Source organism: Hibiscus syriacus, unplaced genomic scaffold (assembly GCF_006381635.1).
Source record: "Hibiscus syriacus cultivar Baekdansim isolate YM2019G1 unplaced genomic scaffold, ASM638163v2 tig00112293_pilon, whole genome shotgun sequence".
Taxonomy (NCBI): domain Eukaryota; kingdom Viridiplantae; phylum Streptophyta; class Magnoliopsida; order Malvales; family Malvaceae; genus Hibiscus; species Hibiscus syriacus.
In genome coordinates this window covers 207,368-218,650 of record NW_024063296.1, presented here as the reverse complement: position 1 = coordinate 218,650, position 11,283 = coordinate 207,368, and the positions used below count along the sequence as shown (strand labels likewise).

Below are 11,283 nucleotides of genomic sequence, written 5' to 3'. Positions count from 1 at the left end.
AACAAGGAAACCCCAACCAAACAGACCCTTATATTAATGTTATGTTTCAACGCAAAACTTCAAACATAACAATTTTTAATTATTGAAATTATTTAATTTGTATAAATACTAAAATTCAAATCTTAATAATGACATCTTTTATTATAATAATCCCGAGAAAATATTCTATTTGTCGGATTAAATTAAATTTAGAATCGAGTTTGAAGTTTTTCTTTTTTTTAAAGTTTTCATATAAATTAAAATTTTATCAAACCGACCGGAAAATTCAAAATCGACCCGTTAGATCATATTATAGGGCTTAGAGAGGGTTTATTTATGTTTTTTGACGCATATATTTCTCTCTTCCGTCCCACACTTTCCTTTTTTCAGTCCTCGACATCAATTTCCCGCCCACATCCTCTTCCATTAATTCCCAAGATCTGGTCTTCTCTCGCTTTGGGTTTCGTTTAACAAATATGGTGTCGCCGAAGCAACTCCTCGCCATTATCGAGTCCTCTCTGCTCAGTCCTTCTCCTCCGTTGCCGGCGCAGCGAATCGAGCTCCTTCACGCCATTCGCAGCTCCCTTTCATCTCTCAAATATCTCCTTTCCTATCCGGTATTTTCCTTCTCTTTCCTTTTTTTAATAATTTGTGCAAAAGCTTTTTCTTTTGGTTGCTACTATTTTTTATTTCTATATTAATACTTTAAAATTTTGCGGGTTTTGTAGCCTCCGAAACCCTCCGACCGGGCGCAGGTTCAGTCCAAAGAAGTTAGACTTACGGATTCTTCGTCAATCTCGCTTGACGATCAAGATGTTCAAATTGTCAGTTGAATTTCGCTTTAATGCTTTGTCATATATTTTCTATGTTTTTTCATTTTTTTCTTGAGAAAAAGAGGCGTCGATCTTATTTTTTGTTGATATTTTATTAGAAATTGCCTTAAAAGTTCGGTGTAATACTTTAAGTCATTGTAGTTTAATTTGGTTCCTGGATGGAAAGGGACTTACTATTTGCAGCATAAGTGTTTGTTTATTTTCGTTAGTCCGTTTGCCAACCTTGAAATGGTTCCATTGGGTTCAGTTTTAGGAATTTCTTCACCGTGGAAAAATATTGCCTTGATATGACGCCATTGTTAGAACTATGTTGATTATGCAATTTTTTCTTATCATCTGCAACACTATTATCTTTTTACTTGGCGCTGCATTTGATTATAGGCATTGAAATTGAGTGATGACCTACATCTAAACGAGATAGATTGCATTCAATTGCTTGTTTCTGCCAACCAAGAGGTAAATCTGTCCTTTTTATCTGTGCAAATGTTTAATATCTCCGTGGTTTCCGTACACTAATGTTTGTCTTTGGGTTTTTATTTTTTCTTATGAAAATTTCCAGTGGGGCTTAATGGGCCGAGGACCACAAGAGATTTTACGCCTTGCAGCAGGACTTTGGTATTCTGAGAGGCGAGATATAATGATGGCTCTCTATACACTTTTGAGGGTAATTCCCTCTCAAATGCCATTTAACATTTGCTTCATTTGGTTGCAACTTTGTTTTCTCATCTTTTGTTGTTGTTGTTCTGAGAACTATTAATTGCTTTTTTGTAGGCTGTTGTGCTTGATCAGGGCCTTGAAGCTGGTCTTGTGGCTGATATTCAGAAGTATCTAGAAGATCTTATCAATGCTGGACTTAGACAACGATTGATTTCTCTAATAAAGGTGTGGAAATTTGTAAAACTGTTGCTTTTGTAGTTTGCCTTCTAAGAATGGGTCAGTTATTTTGCATTAATCCTTATTTTTCTCTGAGTCATATGTAAATTCAACTTCTTGATTGTTAAATATTGTCCAATTGTGTGAGAATTTACAGCTTATTATTGCAAGTGTTTGTATTCTGTCGTTGGACAGTCTGAATGGTTCAACATTTGTTATGATCATTATTTCTGTATTTTGTGTTGGTCTTCATTTGATTAGTCCATTACAATTTTCTTGATATGATGGAACAGTTGTTTGAATATATATGTTTATAAATATGTGGTTTATTTGAGAGTCATATGGCTTAATGGTAAATCTATAAGTTCTTTCCCTTCATTTTTATTGGTAAACTATACTTGAATTACTTCTTATAGAGCTGAGGAACTATATGGAACATGCCCAGTGATGGAGATAACTTCGAGTATGATCTGCTCTCTGGTGGATTTGATGGACTGATCTCCTATGCTAAATAATGTACCTATTTCTATGAGCATTTACTCAGTACATTATATTGGAAAATTTTCTAGGTGGAGTTAGTTGTAAACTAGTTTTAGTGAACCTTATAGTGTTTTACGAAGTAGTTGTAAGTGGTATCAGGTTATAGGTCATGATATTTTATTTTTGAGAACATCCATCATTTCCAAAGATGCTATTTGTTTAATTTTGTCTTGTTTATCTTTGGTGAACCCTAGCTGATTGATTTTAGCCTAGGTTAATAATTTTTCCCTTGCTGGTGTTAAATATTAGTTTTCCTCTAATATTTTTCTGTATGGTCTTGTAAATTGAATTGATTTCCTTCTACTTTAGGAACTTAATTGGGAAGAACCTGCTGGTCTTGGTGGACTTCTCTCTGAACGTTATCTTCTTGATTCTAGAGGTGCTCTTGTTGAGCGACGAGCAGTGGTCTGTAGGGAACGGCTTATACTTGGGCATTGCCTTGTCCTTTCTATTCTAGTTGTGCGGACAAGTAAGCAGACGATTCAATGGACTTATTCTTTACCTTTGTCCAAAAAGCTATAATGTACTTTTTTTCATGAAAGAACTGGATAATCCTGCAAAGGTGGGTTGATTGTGAAATTTAGCAGTAACTCAGTTTATTTTTTGATAGAAAATTAGGCCTCATTAAAAACCCCGTTTTTCACCCTCCATGTTGTGCAAGTAACATGAAGGACGAAAAAGGTGAAAAGAGTGCCTAAAATATATTAGATGAAACAAATAAAACAACAAAAGCAGACCAAAGCGTCTGCAAACACAACCCAAAAATACATAAAACTTAAACACAACAGCTAAGCATAAGAAATAAAACTCCTACACCTCAACCCAAACAGACATACGCCATAACATCACCTTATCCCATCTTTAGCTAGTTTGTCAGCTTCCCAATTTGCAGCCCTCAAAATATGCTTGAAAATGATCTCCTTCCCTGACAAAAGGGAGACAATATCCTTCACCAATACTTGAAACATAGGATTGCATAACCCCGGATTCAAGATCCACTTCAGAGCATTGCTTGAATCTGATTCAAGAATAGTCCTCTGAAAAATAACAGAGTTTAAATCATCCAGAAGACATAACCCTCTCTTAATCGCCAATAATTCAGCCAAGATAGGAGGACCACCCCTAATGCTCTCAGAAAACCAATGAAGCAACGCCCCTTTACTGTCCCGGATCAGACCACCAATACCTCCCTTATCCCAGCCCTTAGCCATCGCTCCATCAACATTAAGCTTTAAAAAACCATCCGGAGGAGGAACCCAGCAAATTGATATAGGAATACCATTTCCTTGTCTACCCACTAAATCAGCAAGTTTTAAATCGCCCACAAGTGAATCTAAAGGGATATTCACATCCTTGTGCTTAGCAACAAACCAGGAAGCTATTCTAAAACGAACAATAAAGAACAGTCTCACCACATCTAACTTTGCTTTCTGAAAAACTACCTCGTTTCTACATTTCCACACTGACCACATCAACACCCTTGGAATAAATTTCCATATCAAAGACTTCGGAAGTAAATCATCCCACAAATTAAAAAAGCCGATGATATTTCTAGGGATCACGAAAGACAAATTCCAACAATTCAAGAATCTAGACCACAGACTCTAGGCGACCTCACAATGCAAGAATAGATGCGAGACTGATTCCATTTCTTGACCACACAATGAACATAAAGAATCGACTATCCCTGCCACACCACGCTTCAGTAACTCCACCTTAACCGCCACTCGCTGATGAGCAACTTGCCAAATAAATGACTGCACCCGAGGAGGAGCTATCCCAACCCAAATATGCCTCTCCCATATCTCCTCCTGCTGATTACCATCTTGATCGAGGAAAAAATTCATGCAAGATTTAGCTGAAAAACAACCTTCTCCATTCCCTGACCAAATCCAACAATCATCTACACGTGGCGTAATAGGAAAATTGTTCAATAAGGACAGCAACTGTAGCAGCTATTCAACCTCCCAATCCGCCAAATTCCTCCTCATTTAAATGTCCCACACCCAGCCAGCGCCATTATTGACCCTAAACTCCATTACTTTCCCCAACTTGTTGTTCGAGAGAACATAGAGTCTAGGAAACCTTATTTTCAAAGGTACATCACCCAGCCAAACATCATTCCAGAACTGCACAGAGTTCCCCTTCCTTGTCTTTAGACGCATATTCTTCCTAATACAATCCCCAAATCCATCAACTGTAAAGAAATTCTTCACCACACCTCTCCAAATCCATGATGCACGGGCTGGCCACGAATTCCCCAACATTATACAATTCGGTTCCATGTCATACACACCACATACCACCCTCTTCCACCAAGACTCTTTCTCAGATGCAAACTTCCAAACCCATTTCCCCAATAAGGCCTTGTTCAAACGAGATAAGTTCGGGACCCCTAGACCCCCATCCTTTTTGGTTTACTAACTGAATTCCACTTTAACCAGTGGATACATTTTTTATCCGCCGCTCCCCCCCACAGAAATGAAGCCATTATGGAATTCAATTTCTTTAACACAGAAGCTGGAATTTTGAAAATTGAAAGAAAATAAACGGGGAGCGAGCACAGAACTGATTTAACCAACATCACCCTTCCAGCAAGAGACAGGGAATTAGACATCCAACCACTTAACTTAACATGGAACCTCTTAACAATTGGATCCCACATGGCAGCCGAATTCCTCTTGTACCCCAAGGGTAATCCTAAATAATCAGATGGAAGACAACCTACCGAACATCCAATGTCATTAGCCCAAGAAGCTACCACCCTATCCTCAACATTGATGCCATAAATTCTGCTCTTAGCTAGGTTTAGCTTCAACCCCACCATTAACTCATATATTAATAACACTCTTCTAACATTCCTCAAATCACGAGAAGAGCCTTTACTGAAAATAATAAGATCATCCGCAAATTGCAAATGCGAAAGTTTAAATGCCCTATCATGGGCACCTAAATCAAAACCTGAAAACAGTCCCATGTCAACTGCGTTAGTTAGCAGTAGATGCAGTAACTCGCCGGCTAAATTAAACAACAGTGGCGATAACGAACAACCCTGTCTCAAACCCCTCGCTGGGTGAAATTTCTCTGTAGGAGACCCATTTACAAGAACCGAAATGGAAGCTGAATACATACATTGATACATCCATGACCTCCACTTATCACCAAACCCCATTTTACTCATAATCTTCACCAAAATGTCCCAATCAACCGAATCATAGGCTCTCTTAAAGTCCACTTTGAAGACTGCTCCCTCCAACCCTTTCTTTCTCCAAAAGTCGATGCATTCGTTTGCAATAAACGAGCAGTCCAAAATATTCTTTCCCGGAATGAAAGCGAATTGAGACGGACTTATTATGTCATTAATACACAAACTCAATCTTCTAGCCAAAACCTTTGATAGAATTTTATATAGCTGCTGCAGTTACTTTTATTCCAGTCTGCCGGCCGAAAAAAAAGCACTACCAGATATTGTTTCAAACATGCAAAGAGGGGACTTGTAGATGCCCTTAGATATGATTTGAGTATCCCTGTCATGATAAGGATTTGAAGAGCAGAGATGATTTATCAAGGATCTTATGTGTATTGATCTTATTGAGCATATTCTTCATTTCTTCTTAATATAACAGACAATGATGCATCATGATTCATAGATCCTACATAGTGGGAAATGCTTAGTTTATTGTGGTTAGTTTATGCATGTTTTTTGCATTAATGATCAAATTTAGCCCCATTCATTAATAAAAAACTGATAAAAGCACTTGCAAAAAAGGAGAAGAACCATTAAGCAGGTTGAAATATCTAGATTCGACATGCTTCGCTTTCATTTCCTGTGAAATTTTAGAACATATACTATCACTGAAAATGTAGTTAATCTCAAAAAATCACATTTAGCAGCCACTTTTTTGTCACTTCACAGTTAAGAAGCAACAGAATTTGAAACTGAAAGTACAAGATCTTGAAGTTAGGTTTTCATACAAGAGAATCTTGCAGTTACTTTTAATCTCAATGGTTGCTTGAGGTTCTATGTTTTGTTTAGTGGCTCTTTTCCTATAGCAGTCTACATTATGAAGCTGATTGGTGTGGTTTCTATGAATCAATGTGGTAATCTGAACTTTTCGTTTTGCATTTTGAAAGAAAAGGGGTAAATTAATGGAAAAAGGGAAAATATCTTATCTCTTAACCAATGGGTATACAAAAAATACAGGAAAAAACTAGCCCTATAAACAGAAACTCTTCTAAGGCCTAGATTCTAATCATAGGATATAGTCTGTGTCGATGTTTCATCTTCTGCATGCAGCCTTTCATTTGACATTTACCAAGTTTAGCAAATCTGCACAGCCTATCTGTTTGATTTTTTATGACTATCAATTAATTATAGACTTTTTAATTATGCAGGTCCGAAAGATGTGAAGGATGTTTTTTCTGCTTTAAAAGATAGTGCTGCTGAACTTAGTGAGAGCAGTGACACTTTAAAGCGTCAGGCATGCCATTTTTTCTACAATTTTATGTGCAAAAGATTTTCCTTTTGTGTTTCTTGTTGTCTCACAAAGATGTGCAGACAGATGGTATATGCATATTGCTTCTGTATGCGGCTAGACACTTATTATTTTTCATTTCTGTGCAGATTACACATAGTCTTCTTTTTTCTCTAGTCATTGCTTTTGTATCAGATGCTCTTAGTGCATTATCTGATAAATCATCCCTCCTCTCTCATGATGCTTCTTTTAGAAAGGAATTCCAAGAAATTGTAAGATGAATTACAGTCTCTATGTTTTATTCCTTGTGGAATTTAGTTTTTGCGGTGGAGTTACTGAAACATTTGGTGAAACTCTTGAACGTTTTAGGTGATGGCTGTGGTAAATGACCCAAATGCTGAGGGCTTTGTTAGTGGCGTAAGGCTTGGTTGGGTTGTACATTTGATGTTAATACACGATGAGATTGGCCTTGGTGAGGCAACTTCAACTGCGTCCTCAAATGAATTAGGTTACATAAATTTGTGCTTGGAATCGGTATTTGCCAACAATGTGTTCCACTTTTTGTTGGAAAAGGTTCTTCGAAGTGCTGCATATAAGGTGGATAAAGTCATTTTGGAAAGATGTTTCTCTATTTTTTGGCTCTTGCTTTTATTAATTTGGAGCACCTTCACCATCCCCCTCTATATAATGGATTTTCATATTGATTTTTCCTTTTTTTTAATTGCGTGATCATTTTGATAGAGCAAGTGATTTTAGTTTTGGTGATGTTGAGATATGCTTTATATTTTGTTGCTTAGAGCATATCCTTAAGGTAGTTGACCTTGTTGTTTTTTACTTTTACAGAATGATGATGAGGATATGGCATACATGTATAATGCTTATCTGCACAAACTAATTACTTGCCTTCTATCTCACCCAGTTGCCCGAGATAAGGTTAGTTTGAGTTCTTAAATTTCCTGATCTCATTGACAACTTGTATGTTGAAAGAAATTTGAATAGAATATAAATGATATCTGTCCGATCCTGTTGTCAGCCTATTTTGATATCAAATAAAGGCAACTTCGATATCTGTTTCAATATGGCATCTTTATTCCTTTCCTTTTTCTGTACTAGTTTAGGGTAGAGGTAGGCGGCTTTTATGCTTGCTTGATATATCATCAGTGTGCTTTTTATGAGTTTTGTTATACCTAATTCTTATGACACTATGATTCTTGAGTTTTGTTCTTGTCCTGATGTCTTCAAGGAGATATTTGGAAAAATCAGCTTGGAGAATAATGCTTAATACTTACGAAGTCTAGGTGACATAATTGATTGTTGTAGAACTTTTTTACACTGTTGCCACTTTTGTTTCAATATTTCTTCTAGTTCTGTAATACATTTATTTTATATTTATTTGCTTTTTACATTGAAAGATTCATTTTTATTCTAATCATTGTCAGCTTGGCCTTTGAATTTCAACACTTTACTGTAGGTAAAAGAATCAAAGGAGAAGGCTATGATCACACTTAATACGTATCGCATGGCTGGAGATTTCGTGCATGATAGCAGTTTGCAAGTTGAACAAGCAGCGGAAGGCGTTCCTTTACCTTTTGTGTCTCTCTTGGAGTTTGTTAGTGAAATTTATCAGGTTGGTTCATTAGTTTATGTATGACCTATTCATTTCAAAAGCAAAAAAGTTTGTATGTATACTTGGGATGCATAAATATTCAGTATAATGTTGATGCTTATATACTCAAAATGAAAACAATTGTGTTCTTTATTTGAAAAAAAAGCAATTGATTTTTTTTCTTTTGGTTAATCTGATTTTAAAATCTTAATTAGATTAAGCTTCTACTTTCCTTTGTTTTTGATATCAAATGAATGGACATGCTTGTTTTTGTTGAGTCATTTCTTTCTGTGTAAACAACTTATTTTTTATTTTATTTTTGAGACATACATTACATCAGAATCTAGAAATGATGCCTAACGTCCCCTTTTTCTGGTAGAAATATTCTGTTAATATTGTTGAGAAAGTGTTTCTCCTTTGACATGTTGCTTCATGTTTTCGTTTTTCTTTGTTAATTATTTTGGCCCACTTTTAACATTTGGTGAATCTTTCAGAATGAACCAGAGCTCTTGTCTGGCAATGATGTCTTGTGGACATTTGTGAATTTTGCTGGAGAGGATCACACTAATTTTCAAACTCTCGTGGCTTTCTTAAACATGCTGAGTACCCTGGTATTCAATTGCATTATTTGCTTTGGAAAGCATCAACTGCTATATTCATGGGGTTTATTGCACTATGGTTTTTCTTGATTGGATTTCCTTTGCAGGCATCTAGTCAAGAAGGTGCTTCAAGGGTTTATGAGTTACTCCAGGGTAAAGCATTCCGCTCTATTGGGTGGAGTACATTATTTAACTGCCTTTCAATTTATGATGAGAAGTTTAAACAGTCTCTTCAAACTGCTGGGGCCATTTTACCTGAGTTCCAGGAGGGGGATGCTAAAGCTCTTGTTGCATATTTGAATGTTCTGCAGAAGGTTGTGATCTCTTCTTTTAACAATCTTCACAGTGTTGATTAATGTTCATTTGTTCATTCTTCCGGAACTTTGGTTGTCTGTTCCCCGCCCCCATATTTTGCGTAGTTGCTGCCACTCTGTTCGTCGATTTTCTTTTACATCATTGCTTGTCCTAGCCTTCCCCTTTTCACCCCTGTCATGCTCTCTTAACTCAAGGACCTCCCTTTAGGATATTTGCAAATAATTGACCATCAAGAAATTAAAACATATGTTAAAAAGAATTGCTCTTGGGTCAAGGTTTTTGACATCATCTATGATTTCTCTTGTGGCAATTTATTAAATTACTTGACTTAGAAATTTTCACTGGTTTCTTTTAAGATTTTCTTGAATGATCAATGAGGAGAAAGTACAAATGACATATACAATCAAAATTCTTTGGTTCGGTTTATGCATTTTTTTGGACATTGTTCTGTTGTATATACGAATTTGTAGGATGTTTTGGTTGCTTGCTAAAAGTATATATTTCAAATTTTGTTTTAGTACTCTTGAGATCTATAATGCATGTAAACTTCAGAAGTGGTTTGCCCCTTGACTTCGATTTCCCAACCTTTTCTATGGAAGAAAATGCAGAACTCATTATCATAGTTATTTGTTTAATTTTTTAATCTCCATCTTCATCAAATTACAAAACAAGGTGAATGGATGCATGAAGCAAAAACTGCTTAGGTCAAGTATAAACTTTTTTTTTGGGGTGTTAATATTGAAGAATCAAAATTATGAAATCGAATATCTTTGTTGTGCATTTCCATTTTCAGAGGTTTGTAGCTTCATAGTCACAAAGTTGTGGTATACATTTTTTAACATGCATATCTTTTTACCTTAATGAGCTTGAAATCATAAACTCGTATGCATGTTTTTGTATTTGCTAATTCTAAGGTATATTTCTTTGCCCTTTTATAGACTAAATTGTACATTATCTATTTTCTGTCTTTCTCGTTCATGGAATAATTGTATTTACTCTTAATCTGTCTTCGGTTACAGGTTGTGCAAAATGGCAATCCTATTGAAAGAAAAAACTGGTTTCCGGATGTTGAACCATTATTTAAGCTCCTTAGTTACGAGAATGTGCCAACATATCTTAAGGTTAACTATTCTCTTTCTTTATCCCTTGTCTTTTCTGTCCCAGTCTTCTGCTGTAGCTGGACATTTTCAGGAGTGTTTATAATAATTATATGCTTTCACAGGGTGCATTGCGGAACACAATTGCTACTTTTGTCCGTGTCTCTCCAGTCCTCAAAGATACTATTTGGACTTATCTAGAGCAGTATGATCTGCCAGTTGTTGTCGGGTCACATATTAGTAGCCAACCAATGGCAGCTCAGGTTAATTTTTCAATTTGGTATAAATGGTTGATGTGAAGGTGTAAAGTATTAGTTAGCTTTCATGCTTTGTTTAGGTTATTGATAACTTGTATCAGATATGAGATCTATGACTTAGTTTAATGTTTTAAAAAATCAATATTAGAATGGTATGAGCCTGACAAAATTTCCAGAGACAACTGAATGTTATACATGAAGTGTGGTTCAACAATTTACCGGTAAAATAAGAATGATACTATGACCTTGAGTTTTGGCAAGAAAATTCTGTTGTGCATATTCAATAATATAGTGTTCATGTTGAGTTTTGTATTCACAGGTTTATGATATGCAATTTGAATTGAATGAGATAGAAGCAAGGAGAGAACAATATCCTTCAACTATATCTTTCCTTAATCTGTTAAATGCTCTTATTGCTGAAGAAAAAGATGTAAGCGACAGAGGACTTAGGTACTGACCATTTCATTGCATTTCCTGTTTCAATTTTCTTTCTGCAGCCATTCTGACGGTGTGTTTTTTGCAGATTTTTTGGCATCTTCAGGTTTGTATACGATCATGTTTTTGGGCCATTCCTTCAAAGGGCTTATGCTGATCCTTCTGAGAAATGGCAACTGGTTGTTGCTTGTCTTCAGCATTTTCATATGTAAGTACCTCTTATAGTTATTATAGTTTGAATCTGGAAACTTGGTGATGTTTTGGGTCCTTTAAT

The 11,283-nt window shown here is 35.9% G+C and overlaps 1 protein-coding gene across 2 annotated transcripts in view; it reads left to right on the top strand.

Moving 5' to 3' along the window:
* Positions 1 to 349: 349 nt before the first annotated feature.
* The window catches only part of LOC120177655 (nuclear pore complex protein NUP205-like), a 33,291-nt gene continuing 22,357 nt past the window's right edge, over positions 350 to 11,283 (top strand). For both annotated transcript variants that reach the window (XM_039183728.1, XM_039183727.1), the window contains exons 1-17: positions 350 to 596; positions 708 to 803; positions 1,194 to 1,268; positions 1,372 to 1,476; positions 1,584 to 1,694; positions 2,535 to 2,694; positions 6,621 to 6,706; positions 6,850 to 6,972; positions 7,070 to 7,297; positions 7,544 to 7,633; positions 8,172 to 8,327; positions 8,801 to 8,917; positions 9,013 to 9,219; positions 10,240 to 10,341; positions 10,443 to 10,580; positions 10,894 to 11,024; positions 11,098 to 11,217. In XM_039183728.1, coding sequence (XP_039039659.1) covers positions 456 to 596; positions 708 to 803; positions 1,194 to 1,268; positions 1,372 to 1,476; positions 1,584 to 1,694; positions 2,535 to 2,694; positions 6,621 to 6,706; positions 6,850 to 6,972; positions 7,070 to 7,297; positions 7,544 to 7,633; positions 8,172 to 8,327; positions 8,801 to 8,917; positions 9,013 to 9,219; positions 10,240 to 10,341; positions 10,443 to 10,580; positions 10,894 to 11,024; positions 11,098 to 11,217 — 2,186 coding nt within the window. In that variant the 5' untranslated portion in view covers positions 350 to 455. The remainder of the gene's footprint in view (positions 597 to 707; positions 804 to 1,193; positions 1,269 to 1,371; positions 1,477 to 1,583; positions 1,695 to 2,534; positions 2,695 to 6,620; positions 6,707 to 6,849; positions 6,973 to 7,069; positions 7,298 to 7,543; positions 7,634 to 8,171; positions 8,328 to 8,800; positions 8,918 to 9,012; positions 9,220 to 10,239; positions 10,342 to 10,442; positions 10,581 to 10,893; positions 11,025 to 11,097; positions 11,218 to 11,283) is intronic.